The 25,595-nt window shown below is 43.5% G+C and overlaps 1 protein-coding gene across 3 annotated transcripts in view; it reads right to left on the reverse strand.

Moving 5' to 3' along the window:
- Positions 1-3,238: 3,238 nt before the first annotated feature.
- The window catches only part of ATP9A (ATPase phospholipid transporting 9A), a 174,773-nt gene continuing 152,416 nt past the window's right edge, over positions 3,239-25,595 (reverse strand). For 2 of the 3 annotated variants that reach the window (XM_084854165.1, XM_084854163.1), the window contains exons 25-28: positions 24,312-24,420; positions 24,150-24,207; positions 16,765-16,968; positions 3,240-9,462 (exon numbers count right to left, since the gene is read on the reverse strand). In XM_084854165.1, the coding sequence (XP_084710291.1) occupies positions 9,326-9,462; positions 16,765-16,968; positions 24,150-24,207; positions 24,312-24,420 (508 nt within the window). In that variant the 3' untranslated portion in view covers positions 3,240-9,325. Of the gene's footprint in view, positions 9,463-16,764; positions 16,969-24,149; positions 24,208-24,311; positions 24,421-25,595 lie in introns of all 3 variants that reach the window. The other variant, XM_084854164.1, reaches the window with a different exon arrangement.

Consider the following 25,595-nt stretch of genomic DNA (forward strand, 5'->3'; position numbering starts at 1 on the left):
CAAAGTGTGAAGTAGAAGTTGAGCTTTGCTCCAAGAAAGCAAACTACAACAGTCAAATTCCATTTCACACATTTTAAGATGGTTAGTTCACACTATTTGTTTTTTCCTGTGTGACCCACAAGCATAGATATAACTCACCATAGGTGTGGACTGCTTGTGTGTGGAAAACAGTGCTATGTGAACTGAGGGTCCTTCCAGACAGCTTTTACTGTGCCGCCGCCCTACCTCATTCACAGAATTTTACAGATGACATCATCAGTTTGCAACCCTCTTGTGTTTCCCACCACTTCTTCCATCTTTTTTTCTTATCATAAAAACATCCATTAAGGAGGAAAAGACAGAATAGCTGTGCAAAGCCTCCTGACTGGGAGCACTAGTTTTCCATCTGGAAGCACCCTGTGTGTCCACTTCTTCCATCTTTTCTTGCTCCTTTTGCAAAAGTTTTATCTTTCTGCTTTTATTTTGATTCTGCCACTTCTGTCTGCCTCCTTCTGTGCTGCTCTCCATGATAGAAAACCGTCTTCCTTTGTGTGATTAAGCCACCACTCAAGGGCAATTCATCATTCATGCACTTTTTATGGGGCATCTACATATCCGCCTGTGCTTTCCCTATGCTCCTTCCATATTTTTTTAGACCACAGAAAATCCAGCGTTTTTTCTTGTTGAAAGATTGGAAAAGAAGTACAATCCGCACAGATAGCCTTAGCGCTACTCTTCCATCTTTGTCAAGAGGCATGTGCAGGGATGCACTGGGCAGGTGAACCTATCACCACTTTAGCACACCTTCATTATCCCCTTTTCTGGTTGGTGCCATTTTTAAATACATTTTTAATTGGTGGTAGAACACTTTGGCTACCTTTTAAAATAGTGCAATGGCACTTAATGAGTGTGCATTATAGCTAGGGATCAACAAATCTATCAATTTCAGTCATTCTTTTGGATTTGTCAAAAACAAGTCCTGCCAGACAAATCTGATCTCATTTTTTGATCAAGTAACCTCCCTTGTAGACCGTGGGAATGCTGTAGACATCATATACCTCGACTTCAGCAAAGCTTTCGACAAAGTGCCCCATGATATCCTGATGAACAAACTAGCTCAAAGTGGGCTAGATGAAACAACGATCCGGTGGATCCACAGTTGGCTACAGAATCGGACTCAAAGAGTGCTTATCAATGGGACCTTCTCAAGCTGGGGAGAGGTAACGAGTGGGGTACCGCAGGGCTCAGTCCTGGGCCCAGTGCTCTTCAACATTTTTATTAATGACTTGGAGGAGGAGGTGCAGGGAATGCTGGTCACATTTGCAGATGACACAAAATTGGGCGGGATAGCTAATACTTTGGAAGACAGAAACAAAATTCCAGGTGATCTGGATAGACTGGAGCGCTGGGCAGAAAACAATAGAATGGCATTTAATAGGGACAAATGCCAAGTTCTGCACCTAGGAAAAAGAAACCAAATGCACAGTTACAAGATGGGGGATACGTGGCTCAACCACACTACGAGCGAGAAGGATCTTGGAATTGTTGTCGATCACAAGCTGAATATGAGCCAACAATGTGATGTGGCTGCAAAAAAGGCCAATGCTCTTTTGGGCTGCATTCATAGAAGCATCGCTTCCAAATCCCGGGAAGTACTAGTTCCCCTCTACTCAGCACTGGTTAGGCCTCATCTGGAGTACTGTGTCCAGTTCTGGGCACCACACTTTAAGAAGGATGCAGACAAACTGGAGAGGGTTCAGAGGAGGGCAACAAAGATGATCAGGGGACTGGAAACAAAGCCCTATGAAGAGAGACTGAAAGAAGTGGTCATGTTTAGCCTTGAGAAGAGAAGACTGAGGGGAGATATGATAGCACTCTTCAAGTACTTGAAAGGTTGTCACAGAGAAGAAGGCCAGGATCTCTTCTTGATCATCCCAGAGTGCAGGACACGGAATAATGGGCTCAAGTTACAGGAAGCCAGATTCCGGCTGAACATCAGGAAAAACTTCCTGAGTGTCAAGAGCAATACGACAATGGAACCAATTACCTGGGGAGGTGGTGGGCTCTCCAAGACTGGAGGCCTTCAAGACGAGGCTGGACAGCCATTTGTCAGGGATGCTCTGACTTGGATTCCTGCATTGAGCAGGGGGTTGGACTCAATGGCCTTGTAGGCCCCTTCCAACTCTACTATTCTATGGTTCTATGATTCTCCGATTTTCATTTTTCCAGTCTTAAGGTTGGTTTGCCTCAGACTTTGAGAGTTTCTACAGTTTGGTTCCTCTCAAACTCTGAGAATTTTTTAAAAAAGTTTGCATGAAAATTCATTAGAATTTTTGTGCACATTTCTCCTAATGCATGCATTTTTGCCTAATATACATATTTTTTTCAAGAAGTATTCCTAATATTTTTGAATGCTGTTTTCCCCAAATTCACTTTTTTTTTTAATTGGAGAACTCCATCGTAAAATTCAAAAGACGTATAAGTTTTGACAGATAACTGAATTTTGGTTCACATAGTGGTTTGAATGGGTGAAATTAGGTACGTTTGCATTAAAAGACAAACTGAACTAATTTCTCCCACATCCCTAGTTCAATGGCACTAGTTAAAAACTGATTAAGAAAAAAGACCCAACTGCCTCCATATCACCACCATTTTAGCCATCTTTGAGCTACATTTGTGCTAAAACAGTTAACATTTTAAAACATTTTTATAAAGCTCCTGAAGTAAATGTGGAACAGTGTTTTGATTTATAAAAGTGCTTTAGAACAAATTGGATTAAAAACAAGATTGAACAGGTTTGAATTTTTAAAAAAGGTGCGCTCAAGTGAATTTAACTTTTTCCACTCACATGGCTATATAATGCCACCCGTATGGATGGGATATATACATAAAACAGGGGCTATATGCTCCAAAGTGTGGAAAGCCAACTGCAATGGAAGATTGTATCCTGAACCCTACTAGTTTCATCTTGACTGAGCCTGCATTTGGTAATTCTCTCAGCCTCACTACCGATTTGCCAATCTCTAAATTATCCCTCCCTCAAGTGTATCCATAGTCCACCTATTGCAGGTTGTAAACCCTTTGGCAGGAAACTCTTGTTCATAAACGCAACAGCAGCTTGCCTTCTGTTGGCACTAAACCCATGTTAAACAGTAACCGTAGCAGCGGAATATATTAAATAATATATTCTCACTAGTCATAAAGAAGTTTTAAGATTTGATCAAGAAGACATCAGCTCACACCTCTCAGGTCAAGAATTAGATAGGAAGTTGCATAAAATTTATTTTTAACCTGTTTTTATACCATTCCCTTTTTAAAAGTTCTTACACATCTGCAACACAGAACTGCACATGACAATTAATTTGCATTTATATTTCTCTTGCATCAAGAATATGCACATTTCAATTAAGAGGACAAGTACAAAACATCAGCATCACAGAGTTTGACAAGATTATTCATTTCCCCTAACAGAGGGAGGGAAAGGTGGGGTGGTTCTGCTCCACATCCAAAGGCATGGAAATACATACGTTATTAGGTGACAGTAACCAACTTGATCACAGTTGACAAAAGCTTTGGAATATTCAAATGTTAAGGAAAAAATTGGTATAGCCAATTTGGTTCCATTCAGAATGTCCAGGAATGGGGATTATTATTATGTAGTGAAAAGCTAGCACCTTAGAGAGATTAATTTCCAACCTTTCTATCTAATATCTTAGCTTTCCATAAGTAAGGAGAGTTTTTACTGTGGGCGATACCCCTGCCTGTGTCCTGTCTTGGAAAGATTATCACATGCTGTTTCTAATGAGCTCTAACAATGTGATATTTAAATTGCTGGGCAGGCCAACTCCACCCTCTGGCCTCTACTACTGGGCCATTATTGGTTCCAATACATCTAGCGCTCATGGTAACTGCTGGAGCTGAAGACTCAGCTATATTTCCTTAACTTTTGTATGCATTATGCACCAATGCATAATGCTCATGCGTTATGTACGTATCCGAAGGAAACCTGGCTTCAGAGATAATGGCATGAATTGCCATTAGGAGCAGGAGGGTGATGGGGAAAGGAATCAGAGGGGAAGAGGCAGACACCGGGTAGTCCCCATAGGCTAAATATAGAAAATGAGTGTTTTAAGACCTGTATTGAAATAATTCTCTGCTTATGAAAAGCTTTGTGTACATGTTCAAAAAGGAGATTCCATATCGGTTAATAAATGTCAAAAGATCTGTAAAATCTTCAATAGATGTTGGATGAAAGATCCTCAATGGGCATTTTTGCTCTTCATGTCATACAACCATCTTCCCACCAGGCCCAATGCAAGAGGTATGACATGAATGCCTCAACATGAATGAAGGGCAACTGGGTAAGCTGGTAAGGATCAATGTAGTCAGCTCAAGGCTCTTCCCACAATTGTTCCTCCTAGAGCAGGGATAGAGAACTCTGTGACCTTCAGATAGTTTGGACTTTAAGTCCCATCATCCCTGACCATTGACCATGCTGACTGGGGCTGATGGGAGTTATAGTTCAAACATCTGGAGGCTCCAGGTTGCCTATCCCGGCCCTAGTATAATAACTCTGCAGTTGTTACTCATCCTTTGGGTGAACTCCAGACATCATTCCAAGGTTTGTGTGAATATCACCATTTCCTAGCACTCGAACCACAATATCTTGTTACTGAGAAATGCAATGCCTTCCATCCTTGATACCACATCCAATGCAATTGTGAATGCTGTTGCGTGCCATGTGGCCGCAAAAGCACCATAGGCATCTCATGGATAGTTCTTGACATCACTGGTGAACATCACAAATCCTCCACACAAAGCCTTGTACCAATTCCTCAAAATTTAAAAAAAGTTTCAGGACACTGAGCGCTCAAATGTGGGAGTGGGCTTGTTTGATTATTAAAAAGAAATCTCACTGCAAGCTGTGTGCTCCTCCTCTCAAATGCACGAGTACCTATGTCCTCTAAAGAATGAGAATGAGTCTCTCTCCACTGCAGCAGAGCATCCAGTCCCTTAATCCCAGCCTCTTCCATTATCTGGGGACAGGATACAGTACTACTACTCTGGAGCCTTCATTGTATGAGTATAGCACTAATATAAAAAGTGCGGCTTATAGCCTGATATTATGTGTGTTTACTCAGACATAAGCCCCACTGGGTTCAATGGGACTACTCCCAAGTGAGTATGAACATAACTGCAACCCTATTTTGTTGTCTGGAAAAAGCTGTAAGGAAGAACATGTGCAAATATGATTCAGAAGTGGGAGGAGACAGAGAATAACTGAAGGTGTATCAGAAAAGTACGATACTACACCTATTTAATGAAACAGCAAGAATGAGATCGTCATATATCAGTGCAAAAATAAAGTAATTTTAGTAACCACCTGCAAAGAGAAATAGTATTTATCAGCAGTCTCCATAAAGCAATGGATAAACCACAAATATTTCTCCACTTTTTCCATTTTAAGTAACACTGCCAAATTGTCTTGTATCACACAAGATACAAAGCACAATCCATAGGAAAGTTTGCCAGTGTAAACCCAATTGATCAAACTGGAGTTCATTCCAAGGTGTGCCTTTGTGTAACTTCCATTTCAGTTCAATAGATTGTGCTGGAGTCCCCAAATGTATGATTGCCAAGCTACACAAATTTAAAGTAGTTTAGGAAAGGATGCCTCATTTCTCCCAACAGTTTTTTCCTCAACAGAATCCACGTGCAATTTTCTTCTGCAAACTAGATAATTTTACAGACATCTGTGCCACTGGCTTGTTGTACAACTGGCTGTTTGGAACAATTTTGAAAAAAACATCCACAAACACCCACAAAATTAAATTACACAACTTACACTCAGAGAAAAATACTTCACAGATTACAACTTTGTGCAAGACATTTGCTACAAAAGAACAGGCAATAGGGTTTCCATAACATGTCTTACACAAAGCATGAGCTGATACTGTTACTGACACTAAATAAGAATTCCTTAGTCATTAGTCCAATAAATATTACTGAACCTAATTACAATTAATTCCCTTTCTTGTTGGCTTTGTTAATATAGCCACAAATAGCATGGTGATCATTCAGTGTAAACTGGATTGATACAAAACAAACAGTGACATCTACCATTGATACTGACATGGTTGTGTACAGCCCCTATTAATTTGAAGAGGACTTGCACAGGAGGAGGATACCCTTATACACACTTGAGGAGGAATTATATTTCTAGAAAGGCAAGACAGACAATCTGTAAAAGAAGCTGAAGGAAGGTACACTAGCTAAATATAGATTTGCTGCCTCTTGGCCATGTTGTCTTTATGGTGCCCCCTCCCCCCACCAAAAAATAAAAAGAGATAAAGAAAAAATAGTGGTTACAGTCCAGAGTTCGGCGTGATTAATCCCATAGAAATGGATTTCAAATGGACTTAAATGTTTTAGTGTCTGTTAAACTCCCACTCATTTGACTGGCCTTAAATGGCTCAGTGTGCTTTTGTTCTGCATCTACAACATTCATAGGCTCCTCAGCCATAACACCCTAACCTGGGGATACATTTCTCTTTTACATGCCATCTAAAATCCATTTTCCATAGTCCGCTCAAAATGGCCTTGCAGTCTGATCGGTGGCGGTGGCAGTGCGAAGAGGGGAATGCCACGCTCTCCTCTGTTACAGAGTACTGGGGCGGTGATGGAAAAAGAGAAGATGTAGCAATGAAGGCTTTCCCATTTTCCCTTGAGCTCCTAGGAACCACTACCATGATAAATGCTTTGCAGGTGATGGCACTGAATGCTGTAAAACCAGTGATCTTTGCAGGCAAGAGTGATGCTGTACTCCTTGAGCTTCTTTCCTGGTGGTGCTGAGCCACTGCTGGCACTGTTTTATTTATTTCATTTCTATACCGCCCAATAGCCAAAGCTTTCTGGGCGGTTCACAAAAAATTTGCTTCACTTTGGCTTTTCAAGGAAGCATACTGTCATGAAGACACCCAACAGCAAGCTTTCCTTTCTGCTTCAATGGCTGACCATTTCCCCGGGATCCTTTTGACTGTACAAAACAGAGCAGCAACTTCTTCTGCAGCAGCCACACTCATCCTAGATAAAGTAATTGCACCAGGAATGTCCCACTCCTGTGTGTTCATCTTCCCCAGTGATTCACTTTAAAACATCCTTTTGCTACGGTGGACACATTCACCTTTAAAAAAAATCTTCCATGGTACACCTTGTAGCTAGCAGGATCAAAGTTGTGGATCAGAGATTAATGCAAGCTTTCGTGAAGTGCAATGGTTGCTGGGGGGGGGGGGGGATGTCACCTTCCTTTGAAAGATCAGTCAGTCATCTGCTGTGTTGAGCAGGCCTTCGTTGTCCTGTATTCTGGAGCTATTCTTGCAAGTTTTTGCTCTTAGCAATGCAAATCTAGTATTATACTATGACTTGGCATGAGTGGGAAATACACATATCTGATTTTGTTTTCAATTCCTTCTTCATTCATCCAGACTGAGAGCACAACTACACATTCAAAATTATCACATGGTACAGCCCTTACTGGACTTTATAACTGCAAGTGCGGGGTACAATATCTGAAAGCTGACCCACATGAGCTCTGCTCGTGGAAAGCTAGCATGTTAGGGAAAAGGATTTTCATGTAGCCTTTTCCATGACATACTTTTCCATGTGCAGAAAGTAAAAATAAAATAAAATGGGAAGAACGTTCAAACATATGATTCCCCATCTGCAGTCTGAAGTGGTACAGTCCAATGATATATAGGAAGTTGCAGCTTGGGTTTAACAGGAAACATTAAAAAAAAAAAGTTTTACAGTAAATAGTAAGAATCCCATGACCTTTCCCTTTCAAGTCTAATGATTCATAATACATCTGTTATGTTTCTGTGGAATAACATTTCAGATACTTTCAAAAGGGACAATTAGCAGCAGATTTCCTTCCAAAACGTTGATGAAAGTTAAAGTAGGTTGCTCTGTAATATGGCAGTGTTATTTATATTGTCAGCCAGCCAAGCCCCATTCTCTAATCTGCCATTTGGGCCAGTCTCCTGCCCTGTATATTTGGTACTTATGTAGACATTCAACATTGTGCATGTATGATGGTAGCCTGCAGCCTCTGGAACAAGCAAAACTGAGGTGGAGAGCAATTCCAAGTAGCAGAAACGTAGTATGCTGCTCAGATATACTGGATGAACATAATGCAACCCCCATATTAGGACATAATATATATCACTCCAGCAAACACATACTTGTTGGTTAACAGTAGTGTAGGATGGGGTATTTGCAGGGGAGAATCAGCAGGCAGCCAGAGGGGTACTTAACCCTTCCCCCACCTGCCAATTCTCCTTTGCAATAAATTCCCCATGGCCTGTATTCTTGTAGCCATGCTTATTTTCAATTTCAGATTTAGCTGGGGGAAAAATTGGCTGGAAGGGAGGGGAGATTATAGCGTAAGTGCTGAGCACCTGATCTTCTGATTCTCCTCTGAAACTCCCCCCCACCCCCCGTTCTCACATGAGCATTAATTAGAGGAATATGGATTGGGAAGCCTAAGTTTGCCTTTGAATGAGACGTTCCACCCTTAAGGAACCAGGTTACATTGTGCAGCTAGTTGGAATACCACAAAATTCTTCTCCCAAGAAAACACTAACATTGAATGAAACAGATTCTTTCCCTTTCCCGACAACATCAATTCCCTTTAGAAATAATTGGGCAATATCACAGCAGGGAAGACTCACTGTGGGTTTTCTTTCTTTCCTTTCTTTTTTTTTAAACGGGGGATTAAAGAAAACCTTAACTAGTTGAAAATTGCAACTCTGGTTTGCATTGGAACACATCAAAAGAGATCAGCATGGCACCATCCTCTAACCGTTGCCTGTTAACAGCGTGTTGTGTCACCCATTTGAAAGTATTTCCCAAGACTTACAAAATGCTTATAACTAGGACCTGAACTAAACAGTTAAATAGTAATATAAAAAAACATAAAGAAATTAAAAAAGGAAAAATTCATTTGAAAAATTTGCCACATCGACAGCTTACTCAGCAATTTCCAGGTAAGCCAATTGCTCACTGAAAGACAGCTTTTCTTTTCAGTTACATGCATTTGCCTTCAGTTTAATAAATATAAAGTGACAAAACTGGATCATCTAGGTAAGCTCTCCCTGCTTACTTGACTGCTAAGTTTCTGCTTAATTGCGAGTTACTGTTATACAATCTTTCAGCAACATTCTCCAGCCAATGCATGATCCTTATGCAACCATAGAACATAGCTGTTACTATGATGAATACACATTTATTTTGTCTGTGAACATTGTGCAAAAAGAAAAAAAAGTCTCTGCTCCATTGGTAGAACCACCTATGATGTGAGTTTCGAATAGCTTGGGGGGGAAAATCTTCGCCTTAGATACTTTAGGACGTAGAGAGGAAGGCAGCTGACCAGAGTGATTACTGTCACCTTCCACAAGAATGACAAAGTTGCAATGAAGTAAACATCTGCAAGAGAAGAGAAAATGGTTCAAACAGAAAACAAGCTTAAAGGGGAAGTGAAGTATGTCCAGCAGAATGAAGAGGCAGTTATATACTATACATAAACATAGCCACGTTGATTTAAAAAACAAAACTATTTTTTAGTATTGTTTCCAAAATGCTAATTTAAAAGAAGTGTCCAGATGTACATTCAAGGCTAACTGAAATGATTTTATTGGGGGAAAAGATGCACTTTTGTAGGTGGTTGCCTAGTTTGACAGCTACCAGAGTGGAACTGTGACTCAGAAATATTAATGGAAAACCATCAAGAATTACTTGGTATAACACGATTTGGAATCAATAACAGATGGCACAGCAATCCTATAGTGGTGGTGGGAGATTCCACGGCATAGGAATCACCACATCCTAAGCTCTCTATGACCAAGGCAGGATCTGGAAGGGGCAGCTTTGCTATGTCCCCACCCTGGTTATGTTTCACTGGCCACAATGGGAAAGAATCAGCTATTATTTGCTTCGAATAATTAGCATTGTTCATATTTGACTATAATGCTCTGCTAAAGGCATTTGCTTAAAAATGTAGTAAAAATTAAATTCAAAAAAAGAAAGAAGTTAATGAAATGTTTACACCCTATCTTCCTCCAACTTTAAAGGGGCACTTACATACTATGAATTTTATGCTGGAAAATTTAAAGTAGAACATCAGAAGTAGCTTTTTGATAAAACTGTGAGAAGACACCACAGTTCCTGTTCATAGCACACCTAGCTGCTCTTTTAAAGAAAGCTGGGTGTAAACATTCCACGCACAGTGTTGTGTTGGTTGGGGGACTTCGCCTCCACCCCATGACCGTTAGCCTGTGGGGTGCCACAAGGTTCTGTCTTGTCCCCCATGCTTTTTAATATCTACATGAAACCGCTGGGGGAAGTCATCAGGAGGTTTGGGCTGAAATGTCATCAGTATGTGGATGATACTCAGCTCTGCCTCTCGTTTCCATCTGCACATCCCAGGGAGGATGTGGAACTCTTGAACCAGTGTCTGGAGGCTGTTTTGTAATGGGTGAGGGTGAACAAGCTCAAACTTAATCTAGACAAGACAGAGGTACTGTGGGTTGGGAAATCAACTACTTCGGATGGAGGTTTACAACTGGTCTTAGATGGGGTTGCACTCCCCCTGAAAGACCAAGTGTGCAGTCTGGGAGTCCTCCTGGACTCTGAGGTAACTGGGGAGGCCCAGGTGGCTGCGGTGTCCAGGAGTGCTTTTTACCAGCTTAGGCTGGTACGCCACCTGCAGCCCTACCTGGAGAGGACGGACCTTGCCTCAGTTGTCCACGCACTGGTCACATCCAGGTTGGACTACTGTAATGCACTATATGTGGGGCTGACTTTGAAGACAGCTCAGAAACTCCAGCTTGTGCAGAATGTGGCCGCTTGAGTATCGGTGGGGGCAAGGCGATTCGATCACGTAACACCTATACTGCACCAGCCGCACTGGTTCCGGTGCATTCAAAGTGCTGGTTTTGACCTTTGAAACCTTAAACAGTTTGGGGCCAAGTTACTTGAAGGACCACTTACACTCATATTACCCTGCCTGCACTTCAAGATCAGAAACAGAGTCCCTTCTCATTTGCTCACCAGTGACAGCAGTCAGATGGGTGAACACATGTGAGAGGGCCTTCTCTGCAGTGGCCCCACATCTTTGGAAAAAGCAGCCATCGAAGGTCCACCATACTCCGTCGTTACAGACTTTTAAGGCCTTGAAAACACATTATTTTACCTTGGCCTTCTACTGATATGACTGCTACTGTTGCTGTTGCTGCTCTTAACATCATTGTTGGTTTTAATTGTTGGCTTTAATTGTTTTTACGTTTTTATCACTTTTAATATTTTAACTGTTTTTATGTATTTTATTGTTGCAAGCCACCTTGGGAGGGCTTCTGCCTTGAAAGGCGGCCAAGAAATATTTTAAATAAATAAATAAAATTCTGGTTCCACTCAGATGAAGAAGCTGACTGCCTTGCAGAGCAATCTTATGGTAGTGGAAGGGAAGATTCCACAGGCATCTCTACACCAGCCTAAAATCCTGCATTTAAAACAGGGCTTTCCGCTTCCGTTTTAAATGCAGGATCACGATGACTCCTTTTTTCACCCGCTTCCTTTCCCCCCTCCCCTCCTCCTCCCCATATCTGAGGCTTCCATTATCTTTCATTGATCTTGCTCCTCTCCTTGCCGCTTTAAGTCTTTTCACGGAGGAAACTCAAGCGGAACACAACAGGGTAATTTGATAGCTCATTATCTGCGATCTATTTAAAAACGGAACAAAAGGCATTTAATGCAGGAGACGCCTTGGAGGTGCATAGCATCACATAAAGAGCCTGCAAACTTCTGTGAGGGAGCAATCTCAATCGCAGGGTAAACGCTCCGTGTGACAAAGCCCCATGATGGAGCAACCACCACATTCCAAAGCTCTGGATGAGAGGTTGGAGAGCAGCTTCTAAAAAAATGCTTTTCCATCTGTTTCACCTCCTTCCCCTTCTCCTGGACCACAATGGGAGGGTGGGTGGGTGGGGAGGTTAGCTATGCTAGCTAAAGGGCTGATGCAGTTTCGAGGCTTGTTTGAGGGCATGCTGGACGAAAGAGGGGGCTTAGGATCCATGGCTCCACAGTCACTCCCAACAGCAGCTTGCAGCTGCCCCAGGTGGACCTCTGGCAGTACGCCAGTCCACCAGAGGAGCGGCACTTCAGCCACAGCCTGTGGCCCCTCAGCTGCCCACAGGGGGAGCACAGGGTCACTCCCTAATGTGCTCTTTCAGTAAAATAATTTCAGGCAGGGGTAAAGGTAGAACTAGACTCTCTCAAAACAGCCATGAAACCAGTTTAAAGGATACAATTCAAAAATAAAGCATTTAAATGTTTAATTTTTAAACTTTGTGATAGTCATGATTTCAGTTTTAAAATACAAATTGGAATAGGACACTTGGTATCTAGTAGCAGACTTTCAGTCTTTGCTGCAGAACGCAGGCAACAAAGTTCAAACGGAACTGACAAAAGCTTCAGATCAAGATCTACAAGAGGGGACACTGAATTTCAAAAACTGACATTTTGGAAACTCGGCCTTTGAATTCAGCATTTACAGCTGCAGATTTGGGAACAACCCAATTGTAAAATGGGGGGGCGGGGCGGATATTGTTTCTTTGCAATTTCAGACATCTTTGCAAGAGAGCAGTTATGTTCTTTACATTTCCCCCAGTTCTGTCAGCTCTTCCATTACTTAATTTGTTCCATTTTCACTAAGATTAGACTATTAATGGAGGCAAAAGGAGCCCTTACTAGACTCAGCTACATTACTACACCTCAAGTTGCCTGGAGGGCTAAAGGTTATTACTTGTTCACTTGACAAATAAAGTAAATTGCCTTCATTCATTTGGATACTTTATGATCTCAAATGTTCTATAAATCTCAAAGCTGTGCAGACTTAAGGTACTTCCAGATGAGGCTTTTTATCATGCCATCACCTTGCCTCATTCACAGAATTTTATGGGGGGGATGTGTGCATTCCAGATGACAACTTCCACTCGTATCCCTCCCATGTTTTCCCACTGCTTGTTCAGTCTTTTCTCTTACAGTGGAAAATACGTTAAGGAAGAAAAGATGGAATAGCTGTGTTAATCTGGCACTCAAAGGGTTAAACAATTTTGCTAGCTGAAAACTGAAGAGTCTACTTCAAAATGCGATGGCTAATTTGATCTGGAATCGTTGAATGGTCTGAATGAGGGTTTGGGGGAGATCTACAACACCCTGCAAAAGACCCCAGACTCATATTTAAGAAGATCCCAGACTCATATTCCAGACCCCAGCCCACATGTATAAAGGCCTGAACTTGTGATATTGTAACCATATAAGAGCTGAATAAGAATTTGTATCAGGAAAAATATTGTATAGCATCCTATGCCTTAATCTTACTTTTTTACTAAGTCGCAAAGAAAACACACACGCAGTAACAGTGATGGCTCAGCTTTTGAAGACCTCAAAGTTGCTGATACAAAGAACAGAGAAGAGCAGAGCTACTGCACATGTTCAGGCACTAATGAGCAGCTCATGGACAACATCTGCAGTAACAAGACTATGAATATCTCTGCTTGACTCCTATTGGTTGAAAAATCCTGATAAAGGCCGAAATGGGTATAAATGACCAAGAGGTACTCTACAGATCACTGTGATGTACTGTCAACAAGATAAAAGATAAGGGAACTCCAGAGAAGTTTCAAGAGATCTCTTCCAAGAAATCATGGAAGTTTCAAGACGGCCCAAGAAAGAATGCACCAGAAACGTTCCAAAACATTTGAGGGTAAAACATGAGGGTACCAGTAACATGTGGGCACCTCTCTTCTGATTGGTGAATGGGAGAGGCCACTACCATGATAACCCCCACCTATGTTCAGAACAAGAGTATAAAAGCTTGTGCAGCAAGGGTCTCTCTCTTTCTTTTTCTGTCTCTCTGCTCTTTGTATCTCTCCTTTCCCCATTGGTATCTCACTCTTGGTCGTGTATTATGTCTTTGCTACAGCTTTACTTTCACTTCTTCACGGCCAAACTTTGCCGAATCATCAGTCGCAGGGGTCTGGGGAACTACGGATCTCTCTGACGCTTAGGTTTAATCAATCTTTTTATACTTTTAACTTTTAGCTGATTTTAATCCTTTATTTTCTTCAATGAGAATTTAGACCTTAACCAAATTTAATTCACTTTAGTTTCTCACTTTGGCTTCTATCCTTAATGATTTAAGTTTCAAGACTTCACCTTTTTTATGCCTAGACAAACGTAGTAACTTTTAGCTTTTTACACTCTAGCTTGGCTTTCTACATTCAAATAGTAGCAGGAGGAAGTCCAGGTTAGAAAATTTTGCACATTTTAAAATGCAAGCAGAGGGCAGGAGAGTGAGGAGGAGAAGGCATATTATTCAGAGAACAATGCAAGAAGCTCAGTTTGCTGTCTTGCTTGTTACATTTGTAGTGTCAATTTGGTCAACTGCAATCTTTTTGGTTAACCTTAAATTTATGCCACATTCTCTTTCATTGCTAATAAAGTAATTACAAAGAAGTGTCCAAATTATGCTCATGTAACCACCACACTAATTTCCTTATTTGTTTGTAATTTTCTTAAATACAGTGTTTAGTGCACTTCAATTTATTTTTGAGCCTGTGGTGGTGTTTGCCTGCTTGGTTACCCACTGGGGTGCCTGAAACCAACTGGTATAGGTTCTGAAGCTAAACAGGACCAAATGAAGATGCACAATGTGTTCTACTACTTAGCGCTAGGTCCCCTCCATCTGGAAGCACCCCAGTTTGCAGCAGGATTCAAACCGGAGCTGAAATTCCCATGTGTAAAGATAGCTGCCACTATATATGAAGATTTTGTGAAGATGACATGGGCAAGCTCTGCTCCCTGGAATTTCCAAAGCTTGGAAGTGAAATCCTGTACTTGGTTGAGCAAGGTGTATTACTTGATATACAGAAGAACCATTTAGGGTGCAATCTTATGGCCGCTAGACAGTGGCTAGATGGCCATAAGATTATTCGGTTTTCAGGAACCGACCTCAGAGCCAGCACTCTGAGGTCGGTTCCCAGAAAGCTGCCTCCCCGCCCCCGCTGCTTGGTAAGTGGTGAGGTTCGTCCCCGGCTCCGTGCTTGGAAAAGCAGGGTGGTATGGGGGGAAAGAGGGCATTCTCGGGGGAGGGGATGGTGGAAGCGTCATTACGATGCTTCCTATGCGCTCTCTGGCCTCCACCATCCCCTGCTCCGACCCGCTCTGGCTAAACAGCTGAAATCAGCCATCTAGCCACTAATGTAGGGTGGCGGGAGCGTGGAGGAGAAGATCCCCTCCGCGCTCCGCCCACCCTGCATTGGACAGTTCGCCACTTCCAAGTTCGAAGGCAGCTGACTATCCCCACTAGATTGTGCCCTGAAGGAGGGAGTGGAGATAATTGTGCCACCTCCCTCCATTTCAGAACACCTGTGAGGTGATTATTCTCCTGTGTTGCTCCCAAACTGTGGCACGCACTCCCTGAAGAACTACAACTGGCCCCCACTCTCTTGGCTTTTGGAAAGGGTGTGAAGACGCATTTTAATTTAGCCTTTTCAGTTACATAGTAGTTTTAATGTTCTAATGGTTTTTTTCTGTTCTTAATGTTCTTAATTTATTGTTTTAAGATTTCATTGTTTTAAATTGCTGTGTACTGCCTTGATGGCCTTTTAGCAAATAAGGCACTATACGAATGTTAATAGCAATTAATAAATAAAACATTCTTTAGGAGGCCTTTGGTTATTATGGGCATAAAAAAAAACATGATAAAATGTTCTAGATACGCATGGCTTTTAAACAAACGTATCTTGAATATATCCAAAAGGAGGCCTTTGATCCTTGTTGTGAATGTTGCTCTTCCCACTAAGTAAGCCCTCTCCGAAATCTGAGATGTCACCTCTTGATACTTACATCAACTTGGCTAGAGATCAACTGAGGTTTTGGCTGTCTTCCTACAACTGCAAGATAAAAGCTATACCACTGCCTTTTAAAGCTAAATCAGGAGTGTTTTCCACATGGTTAAAACTGGCATCAGATTTGCCCCAAATGGCACAGAGTTTATGCACTGAACATTCATACTATTTCCATGACAACAATTGGATGGTGAAAGGTGACTCCTCCGCAAAAACGTGCAGCAATTGCTTTTACTAGCTCATCACCATCTTGATCCTCTACCTCTAGTTTAGTGAATGTGTCAATTCATTTTCTAGAGCAGCATGCAGATGACTCATTTGGATCACAGTTTATCAACACTGGGTTATATTCAACGTCAGTCTTACTTATGTCCCATTAATTTCAATGGGTCTACTCTAAGTAGGACTAACATTGGAGACAACCCATTAAGTCTAGCACAAATTCAATTCTGACCTCACCCATTCCTGTTCATGGGTTTGCACTTAAACAGTTTGGAGCCTGGGATGGAAAATTCAAATTGCACTCCCCCCCTCCCCAACTTTCAGTAAAAATATGACAGATTAAAGGCGCAATCCTATGCATGTTTAGACAGAAAAAAGTCCTACATGGCTGGGGCATGTTGGGAGTTGTAGGCCTTTTTTCTGTCTAAACATGGATAGGATTGTGCCTTAAATCATGGATCATGTGCTGGCCTATTAACAGTACCCCAAACCCGTTTCCTGAGGCACCTCTTTTAGAGCATCCTGATACAGCGGGCCCTAGCTTTGCAAACCATTTGACTGGGAACATTTTTGAGAAAGACAAAACAGTGACGGCTACCAATAAACTCATGTAAGAAGACCAGAGAGGCAATGTAGCAGGAAAGGCTGAGTAGTTCTGCCACTATCATGAGCCAGTGCCAGGTCTGGATTGTCAGTGCCACCATCAACAGCTCCGTGAGGATCAAGGATGTGAAGGAAATCGCCACTATGTGGACGAACTCAGATTCAAATAGCAGGAGTGCTCCATACATAATGATGCTGCCTGCAAGTGGGAGGGAGAGAAAAAAGTGATTGTAGACCTCACCAGCAATTGATCAGTCCAACAGCTATCAACACATACAATGGAACCTCCATGACTCCAAACCTGCTTATCCTGGCTGTCTGAATTGAGTGGGAATTCAGTCCCTGTGTTGCACCATGTCACTGGAGGCATACTTCAACAGGGACTCTTGTTTATTATACTGTATTATATTTTAGGCGAAGAGAAAACTCCCTGGAAAAGACCCTGATGCTGGGAAAGACTGAAGGCAAAAGGAGAAGGGGACGGCAGAGGATGAGATGGCTAGATAGCATCACGGATGCAATGAATATGAACTTGAGCACGCTCCGGGAGAGAGTGCAGGACAGGAAGGCCTGGCGTGCTATGGTCCATGGGGTCACGAAGAGTCGGACACGACTGAACGACTGAACAACAAAATTATATTTTTGATATGGGATCTCTCCAGGTAATATGGAAAAATCTGATTTTTCTCAGTTTTCAATAAGAGCAGGCATTCTCAGAATTGGTTGTAATATGGTTAAGGGCTGCTTTACCAATAAGAACATTTCCCACATGGAAGTAACATCTGTGTATGGAACTGCATGATCCTCTATTGAGTTGTGCACATGTGTCTATTTCACCATGACGCAACACCAGCCTCGCAAAGAAGCCCACAAAAGAAAATAGCCTACAAAAATTGATGGAATTTTCTCTGCTGGGGCTGGCAGAAGAGGGACAGAGAGCTCCCTCCCCTCTTGCAGCACTGCAGAAAAAGGGGCTTCCATCCTCTGGCAGCCTGCCTTGGTTTTGGTGCTGGTGGGATGGAGATTTCCATCCGACCTATACCAGCCTGCTCACTCGCCTGCATGCAGTTTTCCTTGCTGCCTATGTCCACCAGAAAAGTGGTTAAATCCAAGCCTACTATACCTTCAGGAAGCCATGACTGGCCGAGGATCCGTCTTGCATAAACATGTGATGACTCAGACAATTGGTTCTTCAAGATGTGATTAATGCAGAGAAAATTTCATCTAGTGTCAAGAAGGCATAAACCGCACTCACCAGCCCTATTCAGGCATTATACTTAATCAGGGTACAACAATGGTGTAAGGGCCATCAGGACAAAGTCCCCATCTTCCCTCTCGGTCCCTGACCTTCTCGTATTGCGTGGAAAGGCCTGAAGGGAGGTTCTATATGTGTTCAACTGAACATGAGTAGAAGCCACCATGTAACTGGGAACTCTGCTTAGAATGCAGAGCATCTTTTGGGCAAGGTGCAATTCATGAATAATAAATGAATAAATTCTCCCTCAACATGGGAAGGTCAGGGACTGAGAGGGTGGGGCTGGTGTATGTGGGGAGATTGGGGGTGGGGTCAGAGCATGCAGCTCTATGGCTCTTATATGCATTGATATGCCTTGTTCAGGCATAACAACTGAACAGGGCTACTGACTTAGGGTCAAGTGAGAACCTGCATGTGTGAATGAGCCATTCAGAGGTCATTTTAGATGTGTATGGTGCTTTTCGTCCCAAGAAAGTTTGCTCACAATAAAAAAAAAACCACCCCAATTTGAAATACAGTAACATTCACTACGTACAGTACAAAAGCAGGATAAATCAATCAAAGATTAATCACCGCATGCAGAATTTTCAGATCACCTTTGTCAACATAAGCACAATACTTTCTGACAGAGACTGTTCACACATTTAGACGAATGTCATCAAGTGTTTAGTAATCAGTTTATTAGAGGTATAATGTGTGCAGCAGCCCTCAGACCAGGGGTGAGCAACAAATGGCCCAAATGTGGGCTGCCTGGTTGTTTTTGTGGCTCACACTGCTTGTGAATTTGCCGTGGTGGCAGCAGAAAAGCAGCACAAGGTGCACGCACCTCGTTTGGAAGCAAAATCACTGCTTTTTTGCCACTGCTGTGCTGCCAAATTTCGGATGTAAATGAGGAAAATAGGAAGCTGCCTTATACTGGGCTGGTTTGCACGACACGGGGGTGGTTAATAAGCCATGGTGGCTTGTTAATCACCCTCTACATGCCAGCCCAATTTACATAATTACTCTCGCTAGGCGCAGCTTGTAATGACATCTGAACCTGGCAAGGATGGGTGGTTGGGGTAGTTAACAAACCACCCCAGAACCATGGTTTCCGGGTGGTTAGTTAACCATCCCAACCACCCACCCCCGCTGGCTTCAGACGTCACGACAAGCCATACCCGGTGATTATCAAGCCATCGTGGCTTATTCACCACCCTGCAATCATGCAAACCAGGTCAGACCATTCGTCTATCTAGCCCAGCAATATTGTCAACAATGACTGACAGCAACTCTCCAGGGTTTCAGGATTCCTAGAGATGCTACGACCTTTGGCATGCAAAGCAGGTGCAATACCATTGACCTATGAGCAATATCAAGGGCAGGGGCACAGCCCCCAGAGGGGTCCAGGGGTGGGCAATGCAGCCCTCCAACCCCCCAGAGGTTGCTCAGCCTTGCCTTAATCAAAGAGAAAACAGTTTTTAAGTTCTCTTAGAAATAATTAAGGACATGCCTGTCCAGCAGATTCACAGGGGGATAGAGCTGCATCCAGTTTAATCTCCCTGCCTCAGACAACATGTGTCTGCCACATAATTCCCCCAGTAGAGACTTATCTGTTATTACATGCTCACCTGGCAGAAAGCAGCAATTCCAGGCCCAGGGTAGTTTGCACTGTAGGAGGCATGCTTTAAGCCCACAAAGAAAGGACTGCCTTTTCTAAAGATATCTGCTTCCTGCACTTCTGAATTAATTAATAAGTACTGAGCTAAGAGCAGGAGAAGCTGAACTCTGAGCATGCCTGGAGGGCTGAGAACATCTCATCAAGGCATAATTCTCTTAGAGGAGGAGCACATTTATTTGAGGACAGTTTGGAATCTAGAAAACAGAGCACACTTCTTTCTTCTAGCAGCTCACAGTAACTTTCTATTTATATAGTGGCAGTGCTCAAAGGACTTCATACAAATTATCTCAGTCGTCTTTACGACAGCCCAAAGAATGTAAGATCTGTGCTGGATCAGACTAAAGTCCATCTAGTCCAGCATTCTGTTCACACAGTGGCCAATCAGCTGCCCGCAGGAAACCCATAAGCAGGACATGAGTGCAACAGCACCCTCCCACCCATGTTCCCCAGCAACTGGTGTACATAGGCATATTGCCTCTGGTACTGGAGGCAGCATAGAGCCATCAGGACTAGTAGCGATCGATAGCCTTCTCCTCCAGGAATTTGTCCAGTCCCCTTTTAAAGCCATCCCAGTTGCTGGACGTCATTTAGGGATGTCTGTTGCGGGTAAATCCGGCCTTTCTAGGGCCTGACAGACTCATGCAGCATCCCCAGCTCGGCTTGCCTTTGCAAGCCAATCCGGGAGTTTGTTCCCAAAATCCAAGAACTTGCTATTTTTCTCTCTCCCCACCATAGCCCCCCATTTCTGCAAATTACAGCCTCAGTTTCTGCAAATGAGAACCGCAATTTGTGGAAACCGGGATTTACATCGGGGGGAAAGAACAAATCCCCACCCTGCCACCGTGCGACCCTGCCTTTCTCCCTGCCATCGTAGGTCCCAGCCTGGAGAGCCCTTGCATGTCAGAAGGATAAGGAGCTGGGCTGTCTGTGCTGGGGGCTGACAATGGCAGGGAGAGAGGCAGGGTTGCATGGTGGCAGAGACAGGATGGGAGGGGAGTGCCATGGCACTCCCCTCCCATCACTGTACGAAGGCGGAAAATCCGCCAGCTGGCCCGACTCATTGTGGACTGAGCCAGGCCAGCTGGCGGATTTTGGGTTGGAGGCTCAAGCTGGCAAAAGCTCGTCAAGCTCCACCCCCCTACCAACATCCCTATTGATGCTACATCTTGTGGAAGTGAATTCCATAGTTTAACTATGTGCTCTGTGGAGAAGTCCATCCTTTTATCTGTCCTGAATCTCCCACCAATCAGCTTCATGGGATGACCCCATTGGGTTTGAGTATTACGTGAGAGGGAGAAAGATGTCTCCCTATCCACTTTCTCCACACCATGCATCATTTTGTACACCTCTGTAAAAGAGATCACTGTTATTCTTCACATAGTGCAGATAGGGGCAGGGTTAGGTTGAGAGAGAACTGACTAGCAAGCTCACAGCTGAGGTGGGATTTGAACCTACTCTCGGCTGCAAACCTAAGCATACTTATTAAGAAAAAAGTCCCACTGAACTGAGCAGCCCTAATGTCAGTGGGGACAGGTGGCTCCGATGTCAGTGGGGTGGTGAATCTGCTCCAGGGGTCTGTCAGAGCCAGTCAGAACTCTAAAGGAGCTATCCAAGGTGCTTGGATACCTCCTTTAGAGTTCTGACTGAAACCCAGAGTGGATTCACCGCCCCACTGACATCGGAGCCACCAGCCTCTACTGTCTAGTGTTCAAGTAAACATACTGAAGATTGGTGAGAGGGAGGGAGAAAGAAGGGACCGAGAATTACTTTGCATTTTGGTTCTGGCTGATCTGAGTATAACTTCACAGCATCCCAGATACTCAGCTGTAGACATAATTCATGTCATCAGCATGACTAATCTGCACTGATGAGTAATCCACAGCTTTCACATTATGCTTGTTTGAAGAACAATTCTACCAGTGACTCAAGTTCAAGCCATAAAGCAGAGACCCAGCGAGTAACCTTTCCACCATCTGGGTACTGCTCAGTTCTGGGCCATCCCCGATCTTGGGTGATAGCTACTAGCCAAATTGCATGGTGTGATCCATCAAGGGGTGAAGTCATCTGACCCACAGAATGTAACAGGAGAAGGCTCTTGGCATTAAAAGCTTTCCCACGATGTCTCACTCTTTCTGACTGTCCAGAAGCTGTGTGTTCTCTATCAAGGCCTTGATACTGTTCAAGGACTGATTTAGCCCTTGAAAAGCAATTGCTGTGGTAGCATTTTCCCCTGCAGCTCTATTACCTCCCAAAATGTTTTATAGCGTTGCTCCTGCTTTTCTAATTAAAAAGAAAACAATTATCACTCAAGTGGATAAAACCTAGCCTTTATGAATGAGAAGTGCCTTGTTAAACTATGGAATTTGCTACCACAAGACACAGTGACGGCAACCAGTTTGGATGACTTTAAAAGGGGGTTAAACAAATTCCTGGAGGTGAAGGCTATTCATGGCTACTAGTCCTGATGGCTATTTGCTATGCCAGTATCAGAGGTACTATGCCTCTGTACACCAGTTGCTGGGGAATATGGGCGGGAGGATGCTGTTGCACTCATGCCCTGCTTATGGGTTCCCAGTCAACAGGTGGTTGGCCACTGTGTGAACAGAATGCTGGACTAGATGGACCCTTGGCCTGATCCTGCATGGCTCTTCTTATGTTCTTAAGATAACCTTGACAGTGGATGGACAGCAGTTGCAATATTTTGTTTTGCTCTGCATGCGGAGTGCAGGGTGCAAGGCAATTCTACTGGTGGCCACTGGAGGCTTGCCACCGCCCACGATGCCGCCTTGAGACTGAGCCCCACTACTCTTACCCACTACATCAAATCCAGAGATTCACTTCCAGACAAAGTCAACCTCAATCTCACGTTGAACTCGTCCTTTTCCAGGTTCTAAGCCAGCCTTTCCCAACCTGGTGTCTTCCAGATGTTTGGGACTACAATTCTCAGCACCCCGACCATTGGCCATGCCAGCTGAGGTTGATGGGTGTTGCAGTCCAAACCAGGTTAGGGAAGGCTGTTCTAAGCCAGGGGTGGGCAGAAAGTATATCTTGAAATGTCTTGGACTTCAACTCCCAGACGCCCCTGTCAGCATGGCCAATGGTCAGGAATGTTGGGAGTTGAAGTCCAAAACATCTGGAGATCTACTTTCTGCTCACCCCTGTTCTAAGTCATGGCACTCCTCTTCCTTCTTCTGAGAAGTGGATGTGCATTGAGAGTAGCAATGGGACATGGTGGGGAGGGGCTGTAATTGGTCTTCAATGGAGCCACTACAAGACACCAGGGGTTTTGAACTTGGGACTGTAGCAACAGAACCAAGCACCTTGCTCTCTGCACTACCCTGACAGCTGGCTGGATGAGGGCACTGTTGGCCTCCTCTGCTGTGCTGCACTGTTTTCACAAAAAGTGGCCAGATGATTGTATTACAGCTATCCACTGAGCACAGGTCAGGTGACGTAAAGGGACCAATAGGGTTTCACTTGGTCCTATAAAGCTGCTGATCCTGGCTTGGTTCCTTGGTCTGGACCTGGGGTCTCCGACATAGTGCCTGCAAACACCTCTCTTGGTGCCCGACAGGCTGCCTCTCCTGATTGTAATTTTATTTCTTACAATTAAAAAAATTAATTAACTGGGAGGTTGTAATGTTGCAAAGGAAAGTGCTGCCCTCCACTGCCATCTTTATTGGGTTCATAACAGTGTTTAGTGTTTTAGCGTCAGCTGTTTGTCTTCTGTGAAATGAGTATTCTGTGACTGGCCATGCCCACCATAGCAGCTAATTTATGAATGAGCCCATGATACTCTTTCAAAATTCCAAATGTGCCCACCAACCCCTACATGTTAGGGATCCCTGAGCAACTCTTTGAAGAGACTGAGCTGCTCGTGGGCTGTGTATCTCTTAGTTGTCTCCAGAGCACCAGACCTGACAGTCACTCCATATGCTGCTCTCTGCACATGGAGGAAGCAGGTTAGCAGCCAATGTCTGGGGAAATCTGAGAAGCCGGAAGGAAACTGAGCAGAACTTCCAGTGGTCAGGGATACACATACACACACATACTGTATACACAGGAGCCTTCCCCAACGTGGTTCCCTCCAGATGTGTTGGACTACAACTCCCATAATTCCCAGCCATTCGCTATGCTGGCTGGGAATAATGGGAGTCGCAGTCCAACTAGTCTGGTGGGAACCAGATTAAGGAAGATGGTAAATAGTGTGTGCGTCTGTGGGGGGAAGTTGCAGGGAAAGGGAGAACAGTATATTTGCTGCAAGTCACTGAATCCAGCTTTTTCTGATGCGAAATTCCAGCCAACTTGGTGCAGACCTTTGGGGAATATTCTTTTTTGTTTGTTAAAACAACAACAACAACAACAGAGTATATATACACCAAATTTGGGGAAATATGAGATGTCAATAATTCATTTCAAATTAATTGGTTCAGAAGTGCCCTGACAGACAAATGAAGTCTCTTACCTTGGTAGATACTTATCAAAACCCATATCAAAAATGTCTTGTATGATAATGGCCTTCCCTAAAATAAGAGGAGAGAAAAAGAAAAGAAAAATAAGACTGATGCATATTATGATCAACATCACATGCAGAAACTTTGAAGAACCGCCTGAAGTTATGTTGAACCTTTAGAAGATCTTTATAGAGCTCTGGATATAGCATGGCAACTTCTGATTTGACATCTTTGTCCAGTACCAGAGAGAACACTGGAAACATGGTGTAGAGTGTAGAATACCTGAAAGCAACAAGAGAAATGCCCACTGATTTCTGCAATACTCAGCAATGTATTTTTTTTTCTTGGCAAACCTTCTGCACACTTATCAAAGGGGTACTCTGGTTGAAGGGTTACAAATGTAGATGCAATGGGTGGCCAATTTTGCTGATTCTTACATTTCTCTATGCCACCTTGCAATCCATTGCCACTGACCACTCTAATGGTCTGTTTCAGCATAACTCAGCCCTCAGGATTCCATCCGAGATGAGATCGTTTAGGCCTCTTCCTGCCCAGTATCTGCACCCTTCGTACTTCACCATCAAAGCTTCTTCCTTTTAAATTATTATTAGTGAATGTTCACCACTGTACTGGTGTTTTATGTAAATGGATGCATTTTTAATTCCACTATTGGCAAAAGCTAAGAACCTGGATCTCAAATTCTGGCTAATTCGCAAGTCCATACACGTTAGTACAAAATGCTAAGGCAGAATTCTAGCTTATCAGTAATGAGCAAGCATGCTGGCACACGCTACCCAGTCACTCTCTCTTGGCTCCCACTGCAAGAGGGAGCAGCTATAGTAACTAGGAACTTACCAAGTTGGGAAAGCTTAGCATGGCTTCTCTCTCCTCTAATAAGCCAGAGTTTGAACCATGACTTTATAGCTGGCTTATGGCTTGTTAGAGGAGCAGCAAGCCAGGAGTTCTTGGTGTACATAGAATTCTTGGAAGGACAGATACTGAAGCTGAAGCTCAAATATTTTGGCCACCTAATGCGAAGAGAAAACTCCCTGGAAAAGACCCTGATGCTGGGAAAGACTGAAGGCAAAAGGAGAAGGGGACGGCAGAGGATGAGGTGGCTAGGTAGCATCACCGATGCAATGAATATGGACTTGAGCACACTCCGGGAGAGAGTGCAGGACAGGAAGGCCTGGCGTGCTATGGTCCACGGGGTCACGAAGAGTCGGACACGACTGAACAACAAAGCCAGGAATTCAGGTTTGGACATTTTTTTCCCACCTTTAGCCACTCCTGCTTGCAGGAAGAGCCAAGTGGGAGTGACTGGACATGGTGCACCAGCAGGCTGAAGAATCTCATCATATTTTGTGCAGAGACAGCAGTTTCCCTGACATCTTTTTAAGTACACTGTATAAAAGTATTGGAAGGTAGAGGAAGTGCATGGGTGAAATTGGACAAAT

Source organism: Heloderma suspectum, chromosome 4 (assembly GCF_057233095.1).
Source record: "Heloderma suspectum isolate Gila_16-S chromosome 4, 16-S_ref, whole genome shotgun sequence".
Classification (NCBI taxonomy): Eukaryota; Metazoa; Chordata; class Lepidosauria; order Squamata; family Helodermatidae; genus Heloderma; species Heloderma suspectum.